Genomic DNA, 14,250 nt, shown 5'->3' on the forward strand with positions numbered 1-14,250 from the left:
TGCCTGGACCCCCTTTCTGCTTCACCCATTTCTAATTACTTTTAAGACTTTTTTCATTCCACAACTGATACATGCATTTTCATTGTCTTTAGTAAAATATTTCAGCCAAAGCTAAAGGCCCCTTTGAAATCTTCTCCCCTTTCCCTGCCCCCTCTTCCAGAACTAACCAGTTATCAGTTTGGCGTGAGAGCGAGCTAGCTAGCTACATTGCCAGGAAAAATAATACAGAATAGCATAAGCGGTGCGAGCCAGCAGAGTATGTATGTGTACTTAGTTATGTAGCATTCTCTTTCCACAAATGGTCACACTTAGGTCAGTCTCAGAGATATTTCCTGGTGGGACCTGGAGACTGAGCTGATTATTCTCTCCATCATCATGTTTCAGCATGTGGCCACACGAGTGGCTATTTAGCTGATCCCCTCTAGATGGACATCTAAGTTGTTTCTAGGGCTTTGCTATTATGGAACACACTGCCCTGTGCACCTGATCCAGGGCTTCTCTGAGGGAAATGCCCACTTCCAGGATCCAACACTGCTCCTGGGGCACCATGTCCCCTGAGTGGTCTCCTCACTTAGGGGATGAGGAGGGTTTGATGTGTCTTTGTTCACTCAACCTGTTAGAATTGCAGGACTCTCGGGACCTCTGAGAGCACCTGGGCTGGGCTTTCACAATGTGTTTCAAGGATTCCTAGGGTTCCAAGACAGTATGGTGACAGAGAGCAGTTGAACTGATGACAGTCCAGATACTCACCCCAAATCCAACCAGAAACACCCTTCCTGCCTCTACCTGGTTTTCAATTAAGTTTCTCTTTAAGAAACAAAAGGCTGTTTTCAAATTCAAAAATCTCTGATGTAGCCTGACCACCCACCCAGCACCGAATCCCACCTGTATCATGCAGATCGACTGCTCCCATTAATGCAGCCTCCACCCATGTTCTTGTTGCCCCACGACCCATACCAAGCTCCCAGCTGACAAACCGCAAACAGGTGTCTGCAAGTGCTGCCCTTGTACCACTGGGGTTGGTGTTTTGATGTGCTCCCAGCTGTGTCCCAGCACGCCCCAGGGCAGCCGTCCACAATTCTGTGGAGCTTCTCTGGCTCATCCTTCGTGGCCTGATTCAGTGTTCCCACACTTTCCTGTGCAGCAGGGAGTTTGTTTAAAAGCCACATTTCTGGGTCTCTCTGCCAGAGGTTCTGACTGAGTGGACGGGACTGGGGGAGCCTGGGAATGTGCATTTCATAAAGTTCCACGGAGGCTCCTGCCTCTGCCCCTCCCCCACAAATCTCAAGCTCAACCAGGCTGGGAGAGCTAGGAAGTCATTTGTTTTTACCCAAAGTTTTCATTCGTCGGACAGCAGGACTCTGAATTAATTAGAACCCGTAGAAGTCCTCTATCTGAGCCAGAGTTTCCCAGAGTGCTGGAGAGGTTGTTAAAATGCAGGTGCTCGGGCCGCACCCCACATCTGCCAGAGAGGAATCTCTGGGAGCACAGCCGAAGAATCTGCATTTTAAGCAAGTTCTCCAGAGTAGCCACTGAGTCCAACTCCGTCCACACCCCTAAGAGATGAGGGAAACCGAGGATCAAAGCCTAAGAGTGACTTGGCCCGGTCACATCACACACTGATAGCAGAACTAATTCTAGACTGAGGCTCTTCTCAGTGCAGTGCTCCATCCCCAGCACTTCTCAACCATCTAGCATGGCTGAGGGCTCTTTGTCACCTGAGACACCCCACTGGCTGTCCTGGGACAGGCCTCTGCTATCTAGAAAAGCTTCAGTTTACAATCCATTGAATTGATCTTTGGTTTGACAGTCACCTTGTGTGTACGGGGGCGGCCAGACTGGCCGTGCATGTGAACATCCTTTTCTCCACCCTCCCCTGCGGGCCTTGCAAAAACGTCAGACAGACGGACAGACATGACCAATGTGTACAAACAGAACCCCACTTTATTAGCAGTTAGTTCAAGATTGTACATTAATGGAGGGAAGGTTCCCACTTTTAACACAACCCAAAACGGCTGGTTTGAGAGCCCTGACCAGGTGAGCGGGGTAGCGCCCCCCTCTCTACTCCTCTCCCCACTCCCACAAGGGAAGGAAACCTCTGCCTGCTCCCCTCATGTGCCCCGCACCCTCTCCAGTCAGCCCTCTCCTCTCCCCAGGAAATGACATGAATTTCATGCACAAATTACAAAAGGAGCCCTCTTGCTGATAATAAAAGCTACTAGTACAGTCATAGAAAACCCTCTCCGCCCTCATTCTCCTCAAGGGCCACAGAGAGGAAGGAGAGAGGGAGGGGTGAACTTATTAGGATAAAACACAGCCAGAGTCTCCCCACAGGCCCTTGACATAGACCCCACACAAAGCCCATGCCTCTCCCTTGTGGGAACTAAAAAATGTCTCTGGCTGTCTGAGCTGGCGAGGGGAAGCCTCTGGGGGCAGGCAGCCCTGGGCGAGCAGCCTGGGGACCCAGCAGTGCCTCGTGGGCAGCGGTGAGGGGGGCCTGGGACCTCCATCCTCACTTCAACTAGAGCAGACCTGCTTCCTTCTTTGACGTCTGAAAATCCATGCTGTAGGCCCATCTGCTCATTCTAGATGGGGAAATTGAGTCCCTGGGAGGAAAACTGTCACTCAGCTACTCAGCGTACTCAACTGGGACACAATTTCACATCTCCTGCCTCCAGCCCAGCGCTCTCCTCCGCAACCGCAGCTCGGGTGGGGCAGCGCCCCCGCGGAGCCCTTCTTTGGTGCCTCCCAGGGGCTGGCTCTGCTCCGGTGCACACAGACCACGGGCCTCCGGGAAATGAACACCCAGAGATCACACAACAGAAAGAGAGATGCTCTGTGGTGCCCTGTGCTCCGTCACCAGGAGCAAAGCGGGCAGCACAGGATTTTCTGAGTCCGGGATGTCTCATTCCCAACAGGCCCACACCGCGTGGTCCAGCCTCCTTTCTAGACTCTCCCAGGCGCGGCTGTGATGCTTCCTCCCTCGCCCTCCCCAGCTCTGGCCGGCCCCTCTGCTGATTTGGCACTTGGTACAGGTGACAGCAGAAGGGCATCTTAGGGTGGACTGAAGTCTTCAAGTCAGCACAAAAGGTACCAATCCCCATAGCATAAATTACCCTTGCCAATACAGGGGTTAGAGGTGTTCTGTGACACCAGGAAGGAACAGACAAATCCAGCATGTGGGACTTCTATAAGACAGCAGCCTGCTAGCCTCCGAAATAATGTCATTCAAACAACCAGAGTGGGCAGAAGGGAAAGTTTACTGACTTGAAAGAGATTTTAGAAAACACAGTTCCAAGATGCAACATGTGTACCTTAACTAGTTCCCGATTCCAAAACCAGGTATAAGTTATTTGGGAGAACTGTGAATATGGATTGATCAGCAGATGTTGCTGGGAAATTACTGTTGTGATAGTGGGTGTGATACTGGGCCAATTGTAGGAGAATGTCCTAACTCTTAGGAGATGCAGGCTGAAGCATTTGGGGTAGAGTCTCCTTATATTTGCAACTTTTAAACTAGTTCAGAAAAAATATGCTTGTACAGAAGGAAAGATTAAAATGCGGCAAAACATTAATTTTAAGTCTGAATGGTGGGCAGTGGGAGTTCATTAAAAAATATTTGGTACAACATTTACTTGCTCTTTCTCCTAACAAACCTGTGGCGACAGCTCGATGTTGGGACCAGCAATCTCTGCAAGTCAACCTAGCAGTACTCTTCTACTGGGAACAGACCACTGCTCCCTCAGCTGGGCCCCAGAGGCACTGGCTGCTCCTACTTAGGGGCTCGAAAGAGACCAGTCTTTAAACCTCAGACTCCTTCTCCAGGCGCAAGATGCCCGCACTGTGGGCAGCTCCAGAGCCCCGAGTGACGGAGGCAGCTGCACATCCCACCTGCACCGAGCTTGAGGCACAGGTGTGTGGAGGAGATGGCAGAAGGGATGGTAGAGTTTTTTTCTTGTTTTTGGCCAGTGACTTAGTAAACATGGAAGATGCTCAGGATACTGCACCCACTGACCTCTGGTTTTCTCCTCTCGTGTGTGTGTGGGGGGGGGGGAATTCTGTGTGCTCAGCAGCTGAGAGAACCTAGAGGGACTTCTCTCCCCTCCCCAGTACCTACCGGTCCTGGAAGTGGGTTCTCGAGAGAGATTCGTTAGTGGGAAGGGAAAAAGTAGCAGTGACAATACAGACTGAGAACATGTGACAGGTCAAGTCTCCAGCCTCCCAGAAGGGCCTGGACAAACGTCTCCAGCATTTCCTCTGCTACCACAGGGCCTCAAACCTGCCTGTTTCTTCCTCAGGCCAGAGGACGAGGGGAGCGGACCTGCCCGCCCCACGAGGACAGGCTCCGGGCAGTCTGCCCAGGTGTCCAGGCCCAGAGGGAAGATCTCAGACGGTGGGAGCTGTGCCGTCCTCACGGGTCACGGAGCAGAGCCCCGCGCTGACAGATGGGAAGTGAGGCCCCGGTTTTGCACTATGGAAGCCGCTGCCCCCTCTGGGAGTCTGGTTCCTGGTGCAGGTAAGTCTTCACAAGCGTACACGCAGACATGCCACCCTGTCCTCAGACACTCCGCTTCTCATCCCCTGCAGGGTTAGCAGCAACCAGGGTTCCCAGGTTCTAAGGCCCCAGTGAGAAGCATGATGGAAACGCTTCACTCAGGAGGCCGTAGAGCCATATGCAGCTGGCCCCGCAGGACAGTCCACTCCTCCAGCCCAGTGGGGGCCCTGGGAACTAAGACCCAGGCTCCCAGGCTGGGAGAGGACCTTCTGAGGTGGGGAGAGCACGACAGGGATGCAAGTGCAGCTCTGGAACTGAGAAGGCTCAAAGGCACCCTGGCTGGGAAGGAGTGGTTTGTCCCCATATCCTGGAATGACCAAGGGCGTGACTAAAGGAGGGACAGCAACCTGGCACAGAGTAGGGTCCCAAGGATGGGCTCAGAGGCAGTGTGGCATTGGAAGAAGAGCACTGGGCTCGGAATTGGGAGCCTCGAGTTCAATGCTTGGCCCTGCTCCCGATCAGTTCTGTGACATCAGCCCCAGAGGCCACCTCCCATTTCTGGACCTGTGTCCACACCCGTTGAAGGACCCTTCACCCCAACATGGTAGAGTCTTCTGAACAAGACAAGGCTCTCCAGAAAGGATTTCCCAGGTGTCAGTTCAAAGCTGAACTGGCAGTGGGAGGGGCTGGGGAAAGGCACCCCAGCCTTAGTCACTTCACATTGTTAAAAGATGGGGGCGGGAGGGGTGGGTAGGAGCAGGCCCCAACCAGAAAATAGCCCAGAGATCCCCTTGTCGGCAGGGGGCCTAGAGACAGTTCTGTGGCTCCCAGGGCAGCTCCCAACCTAGCACCATGTGAGGGGAAGGGGAACAGGCCAGCCTTTAAGCCCCGGGGTCTCCTACCCCAGCCTGGCTGTTTCCTTTGGCCAAAAGTGCCCCAGGGTCACTGTGCTTCATGAAGCCAGATCTCCTGGAAAGAGTAGGTCTTCCTTATGTATCTCGCCACCTGTTCACCTGGGGCAGCCATGGCACTTGACCTCTCCCAGGGCACTTCCATACAGTGTCCTTGAGGCCTCCACACATGAACACGGCCCCCACCCCCCGCCCTTCCATCCCATTCTCTAGCACTGAGATATGACGCCCTTTGGGACTGGGGCGTGCCACCATTTTGTACGACTGAATTAAAAACAAACCCAACCAAAAAAAATATAATATATATATATACATGTTATATATATATATATATATATGTAACACAGTGCGACCCCAGCACCCAGGGTATAAACTCTGGCACCAAGAAAAAAAAATATTAAAATACTTTAGCTTCTTAGTATTTGGGAGGTTAAGGGGCTCTCTAGAAACCCTTGGCCACCGGCAGCTGGCGCAGAGCAGGGATGGCCGTCTCATCAAGTCTGCCCAGCATCTGCCAGAGGCCAAGGCCAGGTGGGCTTAGGGACAACATATGTACACTGGGACATGTATACGGCCGACTCCACGACCGCCTCAGTCCTTTACCACAGGAAACACCACACATGTCATATCCCAGGGGGAAGAACCGGGGTAGGGTTGAGGCCTGGGTCTCTGGGTCCAAATGCGTGGCAGTGCCCCAGGGCCCTGAAGGAGGCCTTTAGGACTGGGTGGGTACTGTAGGAACCAGCGATTCTTTCTCTAAAGAGGGAAGATGGGAAGGTATGAAGCAGAACGGGTGTGGAGGTCCAGCGTTCTCGAGCTGGACAAGCTCACGCCCAGCCTAGGGACCACCTCTGGGTTCCCAGCTGACCCCTCTGAAAAGCCTGGCTTGAACCATCAGGGAAACTTCCAATCTCTCCCCCTGGCTTGGCAAAAGCCCCAGCTGGGCTCTTCTCCTCGTTGTCTGGAGGACAGGGAAAATAGGGCAGCTAATACTGAGTGGACACCCTACTGGAGCAAGCAGGGAGTGATGGGATGGAGAGAGTAGGGTGGGTAGAACACAGGGACGGAAAACAGAGTCTTGTGGACTCCTTCCTACCAGCTTATGGTCTTCCACCAACAGGAAGTGGCCTCCCCATGAAAAACTATGAGCAGAATGGACCCCGGTTGGCGAAGGAGGTCCTAGAGGCCACCAACCCAGCACTGGACGCTCTGAGGCGTGTGTGGACCTGCCTGGACTCTTCTCCTGGCCCTACCTGGGCTGCAGCAGAGTATTGCTTGTAAGTGCTTGGCCAGCCCGGGCCCAGCTCCCCACTCTGCAGGTCAGTCTGGCTCAGCGTGTGGCGGGACGTCCCTGCCGTCACATTCAGTCTGGCTGTGGTGGCCGTGGCTACCTGGTGTTCTGGAGCTCCTCCCGTAGCCAGGTGGGCAGTGTCTGGCCCATCTTGTACAGCAGCTTGGAAAGCTCAATGTTGTGGTCCCGGTAATAGTCCTTCAGGAAGGCGCGGGACTGTAACAGGAAGGAAAGCTCAGATCTTGGTCATGTGCTGACTCAAGAGTGACCCCCCTCTTCTTTAAAACCACCATCCTGTTGGCATCATCCCACACTCCCATTATTTATTCACAATCTTCTTCAAAATCACAACCTTCAAAAGAAAACTCATATAATAGAAGCACCAAAATACAGCACACAAGGTCAAAATTCTTGTGATTGATAGGGAGAAGAGAGAGAGAATTAAAACCAGGAGCAAACAAGAAAAGGGAAACATAGTATTTTGTTGAGGATTTTTGCATCTATGTTCACTAGTGATACTGGCCTGTAATTTCCTTTTTTTGTGGTATCTTTGTCTGGTTTTGGTATCAGGGTGATGGTGGCCTCATAGAATGAGTTTGGGAGTGTTCCTATGTAATTTTTTGGAAGAGTTTCAGAAGGATAGGTGTTAACTCTTCTCTAAATGTTTGATAGAATTCACCTGTGAAGCCATCTGGTCCTGGACTTTTGTTTGTTGGAAGATTTTTAATCATAGTTTCAATTTCAGTATTTTTGATTGGGCTGATCATATTTTCTATTTCCTTCTGGTTCAGCCTTGGAAGATTGCACCTTGCTAAGAATTTGTCCATTTTTTCTAGGTTGTCCATTTTATTGGCTTATAGGTGCTTGTCATAGTCTCTTATGATCCTTTGTATTTCTGTGGTGTCAGTTGTTACATCTCCTTTTTCATTTCTAATTTTATTGATTTGAGTCCTCTCTCTTTTTTAAAAAAACTTATTTATTTTATTTTTTGTTTTTGGCTGTGTTGGGTCTTCGTTGCTGTGCGCGGGCTGTCTCTAGTTGTAGCGAGCCGGGGCTACTCTTCATTGTGCACGGGCTTCTCATTGCAGTGCCTTCTCTTGTTGTGGAGCACTAGCTCTAGGTGCCTGGGATTCAGTAGTTGCGGAGCATGGGCTTCGTTGGTCCACAGCATGTGGGATCTTCCCGGACCAGGGCTTGAACCCATGTCTCCTGCATTGGCAGGTGGATTCTTAACCACTGCGCCACCAGGGAAGCCCTCCTTTTTTTCTTGGTGAGTCTGGCTGACGGTTTATCAATTATCAATTTTGTGTATCTTCTCAAAGAACCAGCTTTTAGTTTTATTGATCTTTGCTATTGTTTTCATCTCTATTTATTTCTGCTCTGATCTTTATCCTCAACAAAATACCAGCAAACTGAATCCAACAATACATTAAAAGGAGCATACACCATGATCAAGTGGGATTTATCCCAGGGATGCAAGGATTTTTCAATATCTGCAAATCAATGTGATACACCATATTAACAACTTGAAGAATAAAAACCATGTGATCATCTCAATAGATGCAGAAAAAGCTTTTGACAAAATGCAACACCCATTTATGATTAAAAACTCTCCAGAAAGTGGGCATAGAAGGAACCTACCTTAACATAATAAAGTCCATATATGAAAAACCTACAGCTAACAAACATCATTCTCAATGGTGCAAAGCTGAAAGCATTTCCTCTAAGATCAGGAACAAGACAAGGATGTCCGCTCTCACCATTATTATTCAACATAGTTTTTAGAAGTCCTAGCCACGGCAATTAGAGAGAAAGAAGAAATAAAAGGAATCCACATTGGAAAAGAAGAAGTAAAACTGTTACTGTTTGCAGATGACATGATACTATACGCAGAAAATCCTAAAGATGCTGCCAGAAAACTACTAGACCTCATCAATGAATTCGATAAAGTTGCAGGATACAAAATTAATACACAGAAATCTCTTACATTCCTATAAACTAACAAACAATGAAAGATCAGAAAGAGAAATTAAAGAAACAATCCCATTTACCATCGCATCAAAAAGAATAAAATACCTAGATGTAAGGCCGGATACTATAAAACTCTTAGAGGAAAACATAGGCAGAACACTCTGACATAAATCGCGGCAAGATCTTTTTTGACCCACCTCCTACAGTAATGAAAATAAAACCAAAAATAAACAAATGGGAACCAATTAAACTCAAAAGCTTTTGCACAGCAAATGAAACCATAAACAAAAAGACAACCCTCAGAATGGGAGAAAATATTTGCAAATGAAGCAACCAACAAGGGATTAATCTCCAAAATATATAAACAGCCCATGCAGCTCAGTATCAAAACAACCCAATCAAAAACTGGGCAGAAGACGTAAATAGATGTTTCTCCAAAGAAGACATACAGATGGCCAGAGGCACATGAAAAGATGCTCAACATTGCTAATTATTAGAGAAATGCAAATCAAAACTACAATGAGATAGCCCCTCACACCAGTCAAAATGGCCATCATTAAAATATCTACAAATGACAAATGCTGGAAAGGGTGTGGAGAAAAGGGAACCCTCCTACACTACTGGTGGGAATGTAAATTGGTACAGCCACTGTGGAGAACAGTATGGCAGTTCCTTAAAAAACTAAAAATAGAACTACCATATGACCCAGCAATCCCACTCCTGGGCATATATTTGGAGAAAACCATGGTTCAAAAGGATACATGCACCCATGCACCCCAATGTTCACTGCAGCACTAATTTTTTTTTAATTTATTTATTTTTGGCTGTGTTGGGTCTTTGTTGCTGCACACGGGCTTTCTCTAGTTGCGGCCAGAGGGGGCTACTCTTTGTTGTGGTGCACAGGCTTCTCATTGCGGTGGCTTCTCTTGCTGTGGAGCATGGGCTCTAGGTGCGTGGGCTTCAGTAGTTGTGGCTCATGGGCTCTAGAGCACAGGCTCAGTAGTTGTGGCGCACGGGCTTAGTTGCTCCGCGGCATGTGGGATCTTCCCGGACCAGGGCTCTAACTCGTGTTCCCTGCATTGGCAGGCAAATTCTTAAGCACTGCGCCACCAGGGAAGTCCCTGCAGCACTATTTACAATAGCCAAGACATAGAAGTGACCTAAGTGTCCATCAATAGATGACTGGATAAAGAAGATGTGGTATATATGCACAATGGAATATTACTCAACCATAAAAAAGAATGAAACAATGCCATTTGCAGCACCATGGATGGACCTGGAGATTCTCATACTAAGTGAAGTAAGTCAGACAGAAAGACAAATATCATATCACTTATATGCAAAATCATCATAAAAATGAACTTATTTACAGAACAGAAACAGACTTACAGACTTAGAAAACAAACTTATGGTTACCAAAGGGGAAAGGTGGAGGGGGTGGGGAGGATAAATGGGGAGCTTGGGATTGACATATACACACTACTGTATTTAAAATAGATGACCAACAAGGACCTACTGTATATAGTACAGGTAACTATGCTCAATATTCTGTAATAACCTAAATGTGAAATGAATTTGAAAAAGAATAGATACGTGCATATGTATAACTGAATCACTTTGCTATACACCTGAAACTAACACAACATTGTTCATCAACTGTACTCCAATATAAAAGTTTTAAAAAAAGGGAAACATATTAGAACACTCTCTCATACCACATATAAAAACAAACTCAAAATGATATACAGACCTAAATGTAAGACATGACACCAAAAAACTCCCAGAAAAGTAACATAGGCAAAATATTCCCTGGCATAAATCATAGCAATGTTTTCTTCAGTCAGTCTCCCAAGGCAAAAGAAGAAATAAAAGCAAAAATAAACAAATAGGGCTTCCCTGGTGGCGCAGTGGTTAAGAGTATGCCTGCCAATGCAGGCAACGCGGGTTCATGCCCCAGTCCGGGGGGATCCCGCGTGCTGTGGAGCGGCTGGGCCCGTGGGCCATGGCCACTGGGCCTGTGCGTCCAGAGCCTGTGCTCCACAGTGGGAGAGGCTGCAGCAGTGAGAGGCCCACGTACCACACACACACACAAAAAAAATAGAACTTAGGAAAACTTAAAAGCTTTTGCACAGCAAAGAAAACCATCGACAAAATGAAAAAATATTTGCAAACGATGTGACCAACAGGGCGTAATTTCCAAAATATACAAACAGCTCATACAACTCAGTATCAAAAAAAAACAAACAATCCAATCAAAAAACGGGCAGAACGGGACTTCCCTGGTGGTCCAGTGGCTAAGACTCTGTGCTCCCAGTGCAGGAGGCCCCAGGTTCGATCCCCGGTCAGGAAACTAGATCCCACGTGCTACAGCTAAAAACAAAAAAAATCCCGCACGCTGCAACTAAAGATCCTGCGTGCTGCAACTAAGACCAGGCACAGCCAAATAAATAAAAATAAAATATTTTTTTAAAAAAGGAGTAGTGCAGAAGACCTAAAGAGACAGTTCTCCAAAGAGGACATACAGATGGCCAATAGGCACATGAAAAGACATTCAACATCACTAATTATTAGAGAAATGCAAATTAAAACTACAATGAGTACCACCTCACACTGGTCAGAATGGCCAAAATCAAAAATCTCCAGACCATAAATGCTGGAGAGGGTGTGGAGAAAAGGGAACCCTCCTACACTGTTGGTGGGAATGTAAATTGGTGCAACCACTATGGAAAACAGTATGGAAGTTCCTTAAAAAACTAAAACTAGATCTATACAATATGACCTAACAATCCTCCTCCTGGGCATATATCCAGAAAAGACAAAAACTCTATTTGAAAAGATACATGCACCCCAATTTCATAGCAGCACTCTTTACAATAGTCAAGATGTGGAAGCAATCTAAGTGTCCATCAACAGATGAACGGATAAAGAAGATGTGGTATATACACTATAAAATATTACTCAGCCATAAAGAAGAATGAAATATTGCCATTTGCAGCAATGTGGATGGACCTAGAGAATATCATACTAAGTGAAGTCAGACAGAGAAAGACACATACCGTATGATATCACTTATATGTGGAATCTAAAGAATAAATCTATTTACAAAACAGACGCAGAAAACAAACTTATGATTACCAAAGGGGAAAGGGAGAGGGGAGGGACAAAGTAGGAGTATGGGATTAACAGGTATACTGCTATATATAAAACAGATAAGCAACAAGAATTTACTGTATACCACAGGGAACAATATTCAGTACCTTGTAATAACCTATAATGGAAAATAATCTGAAAAAATATATATATCACTGAATCACTTTGCTGTGCACCTGAAACTACCACAATATTATAAATCAACTATACTTCAGTTTTTAAAAAATTATCAAGGGGTAATGGAAAAAAAAGGGAAATGTAACCAGTCACAGTGTGTGCCCTTTCCCCTATATCCTTATACATGCCATCCTCTCCTACAAGAATGCCTTATCCTTCCATGCCATAGGTCCAAATACTACCCCATCCTTCCAGGCCCAACTCGAGAGACACCCCTCCACCCCCCCCACCTCATCTGAGAAGGCTTCTTACCCATCCAACTTCAAGTGGCATGTCCTTGTTCTGAAGTCTCACAGCACTTGTTCATACCTAACTACACAAAACACTTCCTCCCTAGTATTCTACTTATTGGCACATGTGACTCATTTCCCTCCTAGACTAGGAGCTCCTTGAAGGCAAAGAACAGGTCTGATTCATTCTCAAAGCCCCATAGCATTCAGCCCTTGTAGAAGAAATACTCATTTGACTAAATCAATTCTGATCCACTGTATCCCCTAGCCCACATTTCCTCCTGTTAAGAACACCACCCAAGAAATGCCAAGGCCATTGAGTGCTGGGTGTCAGGTAAAGAGAAGACTCCCTCCAGTACAGGGACCCCCATCATTTATTCCCCTGCCGCAGGCAGCAGGTCTGCTACTTACATCCAAGTCCATCTCTGGGTATTTCCGGCCCTTGCTTTTGCCTAGACACTTGGTTTTTCCTCCTTCGAGCAGCTGGCACCAAAATCCTTTCTTTGGATCAAACCTGTGAAGGTGGGGAAAGGCTGTGGATGGGAGCTGGCCCGGCCCAGCCCAGCCCCTTCCCACTTCAGGCAATGTTCACAGACCTCAGGAATGGCAGAGCCTACTAGAAAATCACAGGATCCACTCCCATAGGCACACTCTGGTTTGTGGAACTGATATTTGCATCTGTTTGCCCAAGCTTTGGCTCTGGGCTCCACTAAACACACCTGCCCCCTCTTCCCAGCAGAAGGCAGGCCGCACGCTCTGAGATCTCTCTTCTCCTGACTGGGCAGGCTCAGTTCCTGCAGCAAGTCCCTAACATGAACACTTCTCATCCTTCCTTATTCTGGGGATCCTCTTAGCACTCTCCAATTCAGGGGTGAGAACCCAGTAGGGGGAAAAAAGTTTAGTGGAGGTTCTTTTGCTTTTTAATAAATTCAATCTTTATCAAGAAATGCTGTATCTACAGTTGCATTTAAGCATGTGTATCACTGGAAAGTTTTTTTTTTTTTAATAAATTTCAGAAATGATAGAGCAAGACTGCCTTCAGAATTGAAGTCATGCTGGACCTTCAAAGGTATTTCGGGGAGAGGAGATCTGATGCTGTCATGGGGAAGAGAGGCATAATGGCATCAGAATTCAGTCCCAGATCAGGAACCATTAGGAGGTTCTTGGGCATGAGGACAGAAGGAAAACAGAGTTCACATTTGGCAGGGGAGGGAGACAGGGGCTTTTGAATGGGTCCCAGGGTAGGCACATGTGATGGTAATGGTGGCGATGATGATGATGAGAGTAGCTATCATTTACTGAGATTAGTACATCCCGGGCACTGAGCCAAGAGCCCCACCCACATGCTTTCATTCAAGACAGTGATCCTCCGGAGGTAGGAATTATTACCTTTATCCCCAACTTACGGAGAAGGAAAGTGAGGCTTGAAGGAACTGAGACACATGTCCAAGGCCCACAGTTAAAGAAGATGTCTGGGATCCTAACCCAGGCATCTCTACTGCCACAGCCATACCCACAGCTGCTGCTCCTTTCTACCCTCAAAGGGAAGGACTGACTACCGTTTTCCACCTTCCGTTTTCAACTTCCAAAGTAAGGAGAAGGGAATATTCTTGCTGAAGGGCTTTCCTAAGAAGGTAGCTGGGGAAGGTGACTATTTCTCCTTCTCTTCAGACTCCCTCATTCAGATGAGTGTGTCACCTGTCCATGATACACCCTAGGAGACAGCCTCTCCCCAGCCCTGAGCCCCTCAACATAGGCTGGCACTTATCCATCTTGGGACAGCGTTCTCAGTGCACTTGCACTGGGTTTTGAGTGATGGGAATGATTAGTCAATGACAATATTTATAGTATCTTTTTCCTTAAATTATATTTAAGTCATAATCTAATGATAAGAAACCCTTGTGGGAATTGGAATTGCTCATTGCTGGTCTAACTTACTTAGGTAAAACACTCTGAAAATGTTCAGCCCAGAGTGAAAAGAACACCCCAGGTGTAGGACTGACCAGAGTCATCACCTCACTTTTT

At 47.3% G+C, this 14,250-nt stretch overlaps 1 protein-coding gene across 7 annotated transcripts in view; it reads right to left on the reverse strand.

Moving 5' to 3' along the window:
• Positions 1–1,926: 1,926 nt before the first annotated feature.
• The window catches only part of NDST1 (N-deacetylase and N-sulfotransferase 1), a 73,965-nt gene continuing 61,641 nt past the window's right edge, over positions 1,927–14,250 (reverse strand). For all 7 annotated transcript variants that reach the window (XM_082622534.1, XM_082622537.1, XM_082622533.1 and 4 more), the window contains exons 14-15: positions 12,637–12,739; positions 1,927–6,913 (exon numbers count right to left, since the gene is read on the reverse strand). In XM_082622534.1, the coding sequence (XP_082478660.1) occupies positions 6,794–6,913; positions 12,637–12,739 (223 nt within the window). In that variant the 3' untranslated portion in view covers positions 1,927–6,793. The remainder of the gene's footprint in view (positions 6,914–12,636; positions 12,740–14,250) is intronic.

Source organism: Mesoplodon mirus (assembly GCF_964341445.2).
Source record: "Mesoplodon mirus genome assembly, chromosome: 5".
In the NCBI taxonomy this organism is placed as follows: domain Eukaryota; kingdom Metazoa; phylum Chordata; class Mammalia; order Artiodactyla; family Ziphiidae; genus Mesoplodon; species Mesoplodon mirus.